The 13,070-nt window shown below is 34.6% G+C and overlaps 1 protein-coding gene across 1 annotated transcript in view; it reads left to right on the plus strand.

The window, feature by feature from the left end:
- LOC107599498 (uncharacterized) overlaps nucleotides 1-2,993 on the plus strand; it is a 9,560-nt gene extending 6,567 nt beyond the window's left edge. Inside the window, exons 2-8 of the mRNA XM_016291105.1 lie at nucleotides 675-883; nucleotides 977-1,031; nucleotides 1,156-1,292; nucleotides 1,378-1,604; nucleotides 1,963-2,122; nucleotides 2,349-2,459; nucleotides 2,782-2,993. Coding sequence (XP_016146591.1) covers nucleotides 682-883; nucleotides 977-1,031; nucleotides 1,156-1,292; nucleotides 1,378-1,604; nucleotides 1,963-2,122; nucleotides 2,349-2,459; nucleotides 2,782-2,873 — 984 coding nt within the window. The 5' untranslated portion in view covers nucleotides 675-681 and the 3' untranslated portion in view covers nucleotides 2,874-2,993. The remainder of the gene's footprint in view (nucleotides 1-674; nucleotides 884-976; nucleotides 1,032-1,155; nucleotides 1,293-1,377; nucleotides 1,605-1,962; nucleotides 2,123-2,348; nucleotides 2,460-2,781) is intronic.
- Nucleotides 2,994-13,070: the final 10,077 nt, after the last annotated feature.

The raw sequence follows: 13,070 nt of genomic DNA on the forward strand, positions 1-13,070 counted from the left end.
GCTTCAAACAAAACAGTCAATGAAGACGAAGAAGAGAATGATGTGTAGCTCCCGGCGCCTATTTATACTATAGTCGCACCGGTAGTGACGTCATGGCTGTCGCCGGCCAACGAGTTGGTGTTTTTTCAATGTATGCTTCAGACACGGGTCACGACGAGGCGTTCCCCATAGCCACCCCTAGAGGACGCAGTTCGAAGTTCCCATGAGAGGGAACTGTACCAGACCAACCTTTTAGCCAGACTTGTGTACATTATCCAAACAAACCATCAAACGAACCCAGGTGCATACCAAAATTGCTAATGTGAAGCCTCCATAAGACCACATTTTCAGACTTTTGTCTGTCACAACTATTTCAGGTCTTAAAGTCTCTACTAATGAGCTGCTGACCTGAATCGGGTGTGTTTGATTAAGATGACATGCAAAATGTGCAATGCTGGAAGGGCTCCACTGGTCTAGACAATGGAAAAATAATAACTGTAAATTATGAAATTTAAAAAGTTGACAAGTCAGATCATCTTTAATTTGTGAAAGAATTAATTTCTGACAAAATAAGTGATCCCCCCCCCCCCTTTCAACTTTCCAATTTACTATAAAATTGAGTATATTTATTTTTCAATCAGAGCTAAATGCTGTCTTGTTTTTGTTCCTTTTCTCGCTCTCTTTTTTCCCTCAAGGCTGACCATGTATGCAATTGTTACTCTGCAAGACTCAGATGAGGTGGTGGTGGTAGCATCAAACTGGCTGAGCCTAGACAAGAAACAATGTTGCTGGCCCCCATTCAAATCACCAGACAAGTGCATGGAAGCTGTTCAGAACAGAATTAAAGCTGAAACAGGAGGGAAACCATGGGAGAAACTAAACATTAGCTTTCACAGAGAATGTGGTAATGGTCACTATTTTAAAATAACTTGATTTAAGATTTTGTACTGTTTAATAAGTTCTCAAATAATATAATAAAATATTTATCTTATTGCAGTCACTTTTGAGAAGGCAAAAGAGGGGCAAAAAGAAATCAAAGAACAGAAAGAACGGTAAGTAACAGACTTGCATTTTGTTCCAAAAAAATAAAAATTCTTCAAACGATTTGACCTTTGAAAGAGCAAAATAATTAATTTGTACTGTTTTATTTAAAGTATTGGTTCTTTTCAAATAAAGGTCATATCTTTTAGCCACTGGATTCTCTGGAATACTAAAAAGACAGAGACTTGAAAGCACTCAAGGAATGTCAAATAATCAGCTACAACCACTTCCTGCAGTAACACCTGCATCTACATCCAAAATGTCAACTGATGGTGAGTCAACTTCTTTTGACATAATCAATATGAGAAGTTTTTTTCTCTTTTTTATAATTATAGCATAACTAATTTTACACAACAGACAAGGATGAGCTCCTCCAAATGCTGAGAGACATCAAGAGCACAGTTCAGGAAAACTCTGCTATGTTAAAGAAACTACTAAAAGACAATACGGTTTCTGAAGCCCCCAGCAGTACAAGTGTGCCTTCAAAAGACATTAAAGCAAACCTAAAACTGCCTCTTAGAACCTTTGAAGATGTGGCCAGGACTGAAAGAGAGCTCAATACCGCAACAATACGGAAAAAATATGTGAGTCGACACAGCATTTATACAATATTTAAAGGGATACTGTACATTAATTTGGTCATGATCACAATATATATATATATATACATATATATATAAAACAAAACAAAAAATAAAAAATAAAATATAACAGTACTAGAATGTCCCTCTTGTGATACCTATACCATACCTATTTACCAAATAATTAAATTCAGATTTTAATCAAAATTATTTTATTATCTTTCTTAGAAAAGCTTAAAGGTTCTACTAAGAAAAATAGTCCAGGCAGACTATTTATAACTGTACAGTTTAATGTCATTATACAAAGTATTTATTTAGTTTCAAAGCAATGATTAGAATCATGTATAAAAATTCTTCACAGGTAAAATATCTATCAGGGATTGGAGGTTTTGGGCCCAAGGATGTGGTTAAGAATATTATGCAGAAAGTCATAACAGATGATCTGGCTAAGGAGTTCAACTGGCAGGGGAGAGGAGATAAAAGACCCTTCTCTCATCTTATTTTAACAGATGTGATCAGAGGTAAACTCGCCGCTGCATGAACACTTCCCACAAGAATGTTTGTATTTTGTCTGCAGTTGTCTTTACTTTCAAATCAAAACAAAGGCAGAGAAATAAAATTAATTTAAAGAACTCTGAGACAAATTTGACCTAAAGAATGTACAAACTATTTACAGCTGTGAGTATGAGGCACTATACAACAAATGCTTGAGGTTTTCCAATTAACTTATCAAGTTTCTTCTTTCAGATGCTGCATTAAAACGAAGTGTAAACAGGGTTGAGTGTGAAACAGAAATAAAAAAATATCTGAGTTACACAGCTGATCGACTCAGTCGGAAGAGACCAAGAGAACAAGGAGGTGAGTGATACAGATGTTATAGATGTCATGTGAATGCGCTCATGGGACTATATCTCAGATACAGATGAGCTCCTGACACACATACAGGGATTTCCTTGGTTTTACTTCAAAATTCATGTAATGTTGGAATGCTTAGATCAAATACAATGTGCTTATATACCTACGGCATGAGTATGTATAGCACATTTTATTATTTTTTGTAACTGTGTTGAAAACACCAATGACGGTGTTCTTCATTTATTAAATGGCCAACTCTATAGAAACTACCTTGTTTAATCAAAATGTTTAGTATATTTTGCGTAATTACCTCCTCCCCCTGCAGGTCCTGGGCATGAGATTCCAAATGTGATTTTTACCTCACTGACGGACAACCAGCCAGAGATGGAATCATCTTGGAACTTTTTTGATGAATGAGTTTTTGATCATCAATCATAGGTCACGAAGACCCACATTAAACATACATTTTTAGAAATTGATTTCACTTTGACATTACTTAATGAATTGTCATGTTTTCAGTCATATGCCAGCAGTGGGATTAGCATGCATGTCTGATCTAATAACTAAAAAAGTATATATATATATATATATGTTTTTTGTTTTTTTATGTAGCCTACACTCTAAAAAAATAATTCAGTGGATTTGTTGCCACTAAATGTAATGCATTAGTGCAAGTTAAAAATTCAAATTTATTGATTTAAACATTTTAAGTTTTAAAATTTTTTTAATGAGTTGTCCTGACATCTTAATGTTGATAACTACATCAACATAATACTGTGTGTAACTTCAACTTAAATATATGTGTTAGTTTGTTTAAAACATTATTTAAGTTGTACTAACTCAATGTAATTAGCTCCATAACTTCATTTTTTCAAGTTCAGGTTTCAGGTTCCCGGCATGCTTTGCATGTGACTGAATAATGAGCGGTAATGTAGAAATAAACTCATATTTTATGCATTTCTATTTAAGATCAGAACAGTAGAAGATTTATTAATGTTATGTTGGTGGTTTTTATGAGATTACCATTGTGCTGAAGAGTAGAGCATTTGCTTAGGTTGAGAACAGACTCACTGGACATTGTCTTACATGCTGTTTCAATCAGAAGGCATTTGGTTGAAAATGCTAAAAGATTGTTTTTTTGGCAGCATTGAGTGTTATTTCATCAAAAAATTATATTTCTGTAGTTTTTGTAACCAGTGTCCATGACTGAATCAAATTTAAAACAATGTGAAAAAACAACTTAGAACAGCTTAATGTTTATGAGTATTCAACTTAATATTTGTTAATTTTAACACAATTTTCTAAGTATATATAGCACAATATAGTTTACTAGTTGAACTTAATTTTAGAAGTTGCCTTAACTCAAAAAAAAAATGATGCAAACTGTTGCGTACATTTTTTTTGTTGCGTCCAAACAATAGTTTTTAGAGTGTATGTCTGTCTTTTCCAATGTTTCATCAAATTACATGTGATGATTTCATTCAAAATAAACTAGAATTACAGATGATTTCTCCTCTTTACCAGTGCAGGATTTTTAGATAACTAATCTTACACTAGTGATGTTACTGTATTTATGTTCAAAATGAAAGATGCACCCATTATGTTTTTGCTGACTCTTGTTTATCTCAGTGATTTTGGATGTCATATACTGACACCTTCTGGTTATTCTATTAGCATAGAATGCCAAACAATTACCTCGGTTATATTTGTATTTATTTATTTATCTTTTAACTATAGACCTTGTTTACCTGTTATCACAGGTGAGAACACATATTTTAATTTCTTTCTGTCAAACATTACAGATATGTTAAGTGAAGTGCTTGGTCAGTGAGTGTAGTTCATGAAACGTGTTAGAAATGCTTACAGTACTGAAAACAGAATTTCAAACTCAAAACTCAATCCACAGAAAGCTGTGCTGCTGTGCAGAAAGTTTCCTGAAATCTCTTCAGCTGGTTGATGTCTGGAGAAGAAAGAACCCTGTAAATCAGAATTATACATTCAACAGTCAAGTTGCGTCCAGGCTGGATTATTTCTTCTTTCCAGAAGAATGTATGTGGCGTGTCAGAAGTTGTGAAATCAGAGACTCAGAGATGTGTGACCATTGTCCTGTGTACTTGGAGATTGACAAAGCTTCCATAATGCTTATACATCCTGACACACAATCAGATACACAACGATTAAATGCTAAAACTGATGCTTTGATAGAGGAGACAGGTTCATCACTGGATGAAGAATGCTCACATGCAGTCAGTGAGGCTGACAATGTATCAGCTTTACAATCTCTTCAAGTGTCAGACACACCGAGACCAGAAGGCATACCAGTTTCCTTCTATGAAGACAACATTCAGGATCTAATTCAATATATAAAGATGCTCTATGACAGAATCCACAGCGGTGCATTTAACTGCTCTTAGAAACACTTTAATGAAACTGTGAAAAGTCCATATGGTGACAGTCAACACTTTTTTAACGTTGACTACCTTATCATTGCAACTATACTGGCAAAACATCTAGATTTGTCTGTGTCTCAGTCAAAGGATCGGATACCAAAAGATTCAGCTACTGTCATGATCACTCCCAAAACGTTCTGCACTGAGATGAGCTTGTCATATATAAAGGACGAGATAGAAAAGCAAAAACGGTCAAACCCAACTCTGTATCAGGAGTTCCTCATTGTGAAAAACCTGCTCAGAGATGCACTAGTAGATACTGAATCTGTAGCTGTTTCAATCGAGAGAGACAAACTGCTGGATCAGGGCTGCCCTTTGACCCCAGTTCTCATTACGCTGGCTCTGAAATGTACTGTCTCCACATTATATCGCAATGGTTTTCGGGTTTTCAAAGAATGCATGATACTTTCCATCCAACCTAAGGACTTAATAGCTGTAATAGCTGATGTGAGGAACAGAGCTAACAAAGAATATGACATTATGGAATTATCCAGAGGAACTGTTAATGAGTCTAAGGATGAGGCTAGGAATGAAGACTAACAATCAGAAGCTGAGATTTCAGTGGAGGGTGATGGAGGGTGAGAATCATGGAAATGACTCTGATTACAGACTTTGAATTTGGATTTAAATGAGTTACAAAAGTAATGAATCACTTGTTCACTAAAGGTATCAAACTTTAATTGGAAGAACAGAGGAAAACAAAAGAACTCCTTCAGTGAACTGGGAATATTAGGCAAAATAATTGGTAATATTGGTTTTGTGTTATTTACAGTAGATTTGCATTTTGATTTTGTTTACCCACTTATATCCATCAAATGCATAAGATCACATCTGGGTCAATGTTTTTTGTCAGTGTAACAGTGTATGCTCAAATATGCTCAGACCCAGACTATCACTATGTTATCCAAAATTGCCTTTAGAATTTTAAATTGGTCTGTCATTGACATGTTCAGATGCTGTACAGAACATACTACCAAAACAAAGCAATGACAGCATTGAAGAAGAAGAAAAAAAATCTATCTATCTATCTGTCTATCTATCTATCTATCTATCTATCTATCTTACACACACACATATACATCACACACTCTTTGCATGGTTGCAAGGCTGTTTTTGTGTCTCTTTGTTGGCAAATACATACGTTTTTCATCTTTTCATATATACATTACATTTTTTTCATATTCACACTTCATTCATTCTGTATATGTTAAACCAGGAGAAAACAGAGAACTTAAACATAAAGCTGAATGAAAATGAGACTTACTTTGTGCTTCTTGTCTGGACTGTGACTGAATACAGACTCAAGCTGTAGTCTCTTGTTTTTCCATTAGAGGGCAGCCTAACCTCACAAAGCAAACATATGACTGCTGTGAGCCATGCGTTTCACCTGGAGTTTACCACTGGGATGAGAGGGTAGTTCAAACCCTTATACAGGTGTGCTACTGATGAACAATAAACAAAAATATACATTTGACAAATTACATGCTTCATATAAATAAGGGCTCCTAGAAATAGACTGCTGTTTATTGATCCTGAAGTCTGTGACTAGTGGCCTGTTGCATGAAGCAAACTAGTTTCAGAGTTGGTTTGGAGTTGACAAAACCAAACAGTACCCAGTTCGGATCAGGTTCAGTTGGCTCACAATGCTCAATATAAACTTTCTGTCAACTCAGGGATAAATCCAGAGTAATTAACTGCAGTGTGACACATGCAGCAAATACAAACCATGCAGAGAGTCACTTCTCAGGTGAGAGCCAGGGCAATTCACTTCTCTGTCGAAGACTAACAGATATCCTTATTAAAAATAATGATTGTAAATGCATTTACAAGGCAGGAATAACCACTGCTGTTGCAGTGCAAATTTAAGAAGGCAGCTGAATGAAATTATCTGACTATATCAATGCAAATAAATCACCTGTATTACATAGGCGCACAAAGAGCTCATAAGAAAACACTTAACCTTAGTCATTTTAAAAGGTTTATACATTAAAGCTTATTTATATGTATATATTTATATTAATTTAAATAATTAAAAGGTTAATATCAATTGCTAATTCATATAATTATTATATGACTATTAAATTAAATCTAAATAATTATAATTAATATAATATACAATAAATAATTAGCAGCAAAAATTTTGTCTCTAAAATTCTTTCACTGTAAACTAGTTTAATTTGGAGCGAGAGATAAAAGGGCAGTGGCTTTATTGCATCAGATACATACATATATGTCGCTTTGCTCACAGTTTTGGTTTGCGATCTCTGACCCAGAATAAAACCTGCTCGGAAGCAGGTTAGCCTTGTAGGGTAAGTTACCATGACAATGAACACAACAAAAAAACAATCCACTGAAAAAAAAAACAGAGTTTGCTCAAACTAATCTCATACTTACATGGGTAGCAACTGAAACAGGGTTTATGCAATAGGCCTAATGTCTGAATTAGTCCTAATGGAGGAGCTCTGATGCTTAGCTTACACACCTACATCTCAAAGACTTCACAGACTTTATTACCAAATATTAAATATATTATATCACACAATATTGTATTGGACCTTGATTTTGTCATACAGATTTATTATTCAAGATATTTTCTGAAGGTTGCCCCCTAAGGTTTGTCGCTGAATTTAATTTATATTATAAAGCTAAAGCGAAATGTGGAGTAAATGGATGTATAAGTACTCTGATCTTTCCCTTTTTGCTTAAAGAGGCATTTTGCTGATAAGAATCACAAAAAGACCCATAAGCCCATGGTCAGAGTAATGGATACTACAAAGTAAATGTCTCTCTCTAGACAGTGAATAAATCTATTCACTTCGCATTTAGTTTCAGATTTCCTTTCAAAGGGATCGTCATTAAGCCCTCCTTAAAACACAATATTTCACTCTGATGGATCGAAGGGGTCGAACATTCTTTATGTCAAAGAAGGTGCCCCTCTTGCTAGAAGTCATTTCATTTCCACAAATGGCTGCATCACACTGTGACGGTGGGTTATAAAAGGTGTTTAGATGGAGCTGAGTCTGTATTGATCCAGGAGACGGCACAGCTTTCACTGGCCTCGATGTGACACCAGGAAGGACTTGGAGCCCACTCTATTGATCAGCCTTAAATCGCTGTGTGGTGGTTATATTGAATCGTCTTCTTCAGACTGTCACCCGTCTGGTGCCACACTGAGGATAATTAACCAGAAAGTGCTAATGGACTACCTGAGGTGAGACTGTACACAGCATAACTGTACTATGTACATGTTACTAAACTGCTCTTTCTCTTTACGTCTAATAAACTGAAAATTAAATTAAGGAAGCATGACTAAATGACTCATCAAGGTTGCTTTATTTAAAATACAGTAAAACAGTAACATTGTGAAATATTATTTCAATTCAATACAATTATATTTGAATATATTTTCAAACGTAATTTATTCCTGTGATTGCAAAGCTGAATTTTTAGCAGCCTTTACTCCAGCCTTCAGTGTCACATGATCCTTCAGAAATTATTCTAATATGCGGATTTGCTGCTCAAGTAATATTTATTGCTACACTCTAAAAAATGCTGGGTTAAATATAACCCAGCGCTGGGTTAAAAAGGGACAAACCCAGCTATTGGGTTGCTTTGACCCAGCGGTTGGGTTCAAAACAACCCAACCGCTGGGTCAAAACAACCCGCTAGCTGGGTCAAAACAACCCAATAGCTGGGTCAAAGCAACCCAACCGCCGGGTCAAAACAACCCGATAGCTGGGTCAAAGCAACGCAACCGCTGGGCCAAAACAACCCGATAGCTGGGTCAAAGCAACGCAACCGCTGGGCCAAAACAACCCGATAGCTGGGTCAAAGCAACGCAACCGCTGGGCCAAAACAACCCGATAGCTGGGTCAAAGCAACGCAACCGCTGGGCCAAAACAACCCGATAGCTGGGTCAAAGCAACGCAACCGCTGGGCCAAAACAACCCGATAGCTGGGTCAAAACAACCCAATAGCTGGGTTTGCCCATTTTTAACCCAGCGCTGGGTTATATTTAACCCAACATTTTTTAGAGTATATTGTTATCAATGTTGAAACCATTTGGGCTGTTTAATATTTTTGTGAAAATTGTGATACATTTGTATTCATGATTCTTTGATGAATAAAAAGTTAAACAGAATAAAAAGAACAGCATTTATTTGGAATATAAATCTTTTGTATTATAACGTCTATACTGTCACTTTTGTGTCCTTGCTGAATAAATGTATTCATTTCTCTCAAAATAAATAAATAAATCTTACTAACCCCCAAACAATTTCAACTGTAGTGTACATTTTGTGTTTCAAGTGTGAAAGGTCATGGGGTCAAAAGCTGCTCATCTAACTGTTTTTAATAAGCAAATCATATTTTCATGTGTTTAGAGGTGTCCAGATCACATTTTACCCCAATAATAAAAAGAATTTGCATAAAGAAAACAAAGTCAAATATTAAGACCTTTAACCCCCCCCCCCCCCGGTTTCACAGACAAGGCTTAAGCTAGTCCCAGACTAAAATGCATGTTTGAGCTGTCTCAACTGAAAATATCTTGTTCTGACATATCTTAAAATATGTCAGTGTCATTGTTCTGTGTCAAGATGCACACCTGTAATGTTTTTTTCTACGGCATTTTTGTAAAAGTTGCTAAAATATCTTAATTTAACTGAGGCCTAGTCCTGGCTTAAGCTAAGCCCCGTTTGTGAAACCGGGCCTAAGAGTTTTCATTGTAACTTTATTTTTAAGACAATTTAGCTAATTTTACCCCTCAATTCTCATTCATGTAAAATGCAGAGTTTCATTGTCATTACTATAACATAGATTAATATACACATTTTAAATAGTAGCATTTATTGCTCTGCCTTTAATTAAAAAAATAATAATTTAAGAAATGATATCAAAACAGTATTTTACTTACATCACTTACAGAATAATGAGAGAATAGAAGGTTAAAATGTGCCAATATTGTCCTGAAAATAATGTCAAATGTGCAAAATAAAAATATCCTAATAGACTACATACATCACAATATAAAATATTAAGCTACAGAATAAAAGAAGCCTAACCCATGAATATTAATATTATGACTATTATATATATATATAAATGTGTTTTATTAGTTTTTTTGTGTGTGAATTTTTGTTGTATTGAAAGATGTGTAAAGCTCATTCTGGCACATTTCTCTGATTTATTTTTGTGTTGTTTTTCTCTAGGTTTGTTTCTTATTCAAATCCTGTGTTCTGTGTTCTGCTAACGTGAAAGACACAGTCCAAGAACATACCAGACCCCCCTTCATCAAACATGCATCTCTCAGCAAAGCAGCCATCAGCCCAGTGATAAAAGAGCACAGAGGAGGCTGGGATGACGGGACGATTTATGTGGCAAACAGAAAATAGAAAGCGAGTAGGATGGCGACAAAAAAAAAGGTGGATACATATATGTACATGAAAAACTGTATTGTTGGTGGCAGGGTTGTGTGATACTGGGGGCAGTTGACCATTAGAAGAGATGCACAGCAGACAGACAGACATGAAAAAGAAGAGAGGATCAATTAGAGAGAAAACTTCTATAATGACTAGCAGGGAATGAGGCAATGGAAGGCAGGAAGAGAAGATGGGGGTGAGAAAACAACAAAAAACAACAGAACTATAGTGTCTAGCTGCTGTCAGATACAGGGACATGAGCCAAGAATAATGGGCGGCTTTGTTTGTCTGAATGTGCGCTTAATGGGTTCCTTTCAATTCACTGTCTGCATCTTTACTTTTGATCACACGTGTCTATCACTGTACAGTTTTTGCCTGTAATTGCAGGTCTGTTTAAAATCCAAGCCGCCTACTTTGTATTCCAAAAAGGAAACTATTCTGCATTTTAAAATATGTTCTGGTCAAATTCAATGACAGCATAGCATGTATCATTCACACAGAAAGGTAATCCTAATAAAATTCACTTGAAAAAAAAAATGAAAAAAAAAGTCTATTAAAAATTTAATATTTTTTAATTCAATAATGAAAATTATTGATTAGAAATACTTCTGTAATTAAGAAAATAATTAATTTACCCATTATTTCCATGGTTAAATTTTTTCCCAGGGAAAAAGTAATAATTAAATAATTAAAAATAATTTTTTTGTGTGTGATAAAAATAGATCATTTTAAAAATGTAAATAACATTTTTCATTTAATAATTAATTAATTAAAAAATTTACTATTTTACCCAATATTTGCTTCATAAAATATATTATTTAAAAAATGTAATTAAAATTTGTAATTTAGTAATTAATTATTCAATTATTATTAAAATGCAATTATTACTATTTTAGAATGATAATGAAATAAATCATTATTTTATCAGATATTTGTATGATTCAGATAAGTATTTAAAAATATATATATTATTTTGGTATTGTCAGGTTACTGTTAAAATATCTTTAAAATATTAAAACATTTAATTTATAATTTATAAAAGTAATAATCAAATAATTAAAAATATATAATTTTAACCAATATATGTGTGATTAAAATACAATTATTTTAAAATTGTAATTATTTTTATTTCATAATTACATAATTCAAATAATTATTTTATGCAATATTTGTGTGATTCAAATAATTGTTTAGAAACATACTGGGTACTGTGTGATTAAAATATATTTTTTAATGTAATTATTTTCATTTCCAGAATTAATAATTGAAAATTGCTTATTTTACACATATTTTGTTAGTTTGTGCAGTGTATTTTTATGCTTATTAGAGTTTAAAGAATTAGATGTTTCCGCATTTCAAATTATGTGTGCCATGATCTAAGGTGTTGTGTCCAAGAAAAAAAAAAATATATATATACTGTGTATATAAATATATATATATACAGGTGCATCTCAATAAATTAGAATGTCTTGGAAAAGTTAATTTATTTCAGTAATTCAACTCAAATTGTGAAACCCGTGTATTAAATAAATTCAATGCACACGGACTGAAGTAGTTTAAGTCTTTCAATAAAAATGTTTTTTTTTATTGGTCTTATGAAGTATTCTAATTTGTTGAGATAGTGAATTGGTGGGTTTTTGTTAAATGTGAGCCAAAATCATCACAATTAAAAGAACCAAAGACTTAAACTATTTCATTGAGATGCACCTGTATATATGTAAATATATTTACAAGTATCTCAAAACACCTGTATTTTGTTCCATTACATTGTACTCGTCCAGTTTTTTTAAACACACGTATGCCTGCTGTGTGATCGACCCTTTAAATGCACCTGCCTATGTGCTGTAGACCATAGGGCAGCTAACTAGGTTTTGTACCAGAGCATGTGTGTGTGTTCTCATCATTAGTAGCCTCTATTTAGTGTCTCTCCTGACAGATTTGTCAGGTTTAGGGGTCTGGCTGCCTACCCCCTTTTTGTGTTCATTAAAAAGACCCATCTTAGCTCCACTACAGTTAGTTATCAGGCACGGCGGCGGTGAGCGAGTCTTCCAGTTCTCTCTTTGCTGCTCAGATGACTGCATTAGGCAGCACCTTTAAAGATAATTGCTTAATTGGGGCCTTTTCATTTGCTGTCAGTGTATGAGGGGCCGTGAATGGCTAAGATAAGACTGTAATTATGTGGCCAGCTTCGATATCCACTTTCGCTAGAAAAGGATGCTGACAAGTGGCTCTTGTGGTCCAGCGTCGCTCGCCGCGGCCTGTCAGAGAGCCCGAGACACAAAAGAAGATAAGTGGGAGAGAGAAGAAAGGCTTCAGAGAACATTAGAGAGAAAAGGAGGAGGAAAAAGGGAGAAATGAGGTTTCGCAGACGTATAAAAAGACATGTGATTAGTGAGAGGACAGACATGCTATTAGCCAAGATCATAAAAGGCAGAGGGATCGTATGGTCAGACGAGCTATTACAAGGGATCAGATGGTTTGAAATCATGCTGTGATTGATTAAGACTGCAGGAACAGGAAAGCGTGGCATTTAAAAGAAAAAAGTGGAGTCTAAAAGTAACTTTTCCCTGACAGCTATTAAATTGATGGAGGTCACTAAGTCATTGTCCTGCTGGACGCTAGCCGAACCCTTTGGTAGCTACTGCATTGCACCACTGCACAAGTCATTTTTAGGGCATTTATTTATTTATTTGGTTGGTTATTTATAACTCAATAAAGCAAAAAAATTCAAGGAAAGAGTTACTTAA

Source organism: Sinocyclocheilus grahami, unplaced genomic scaffold (assembly GCF_001515645.1).
Source record: "Sinocyclocheilus grahami isolate Dianchi unplaced genomic scaffold, SAMN03320097.WGS_v1.1 scaffold268.1, whole genome shotgun sequence".
NCBI lineage: Eukaryota > Metazoa > Chordata > Actinopteri > Cypriniformes > Cyprinidae > Sinocyclocheilus > Sinocyclocheilus grahami.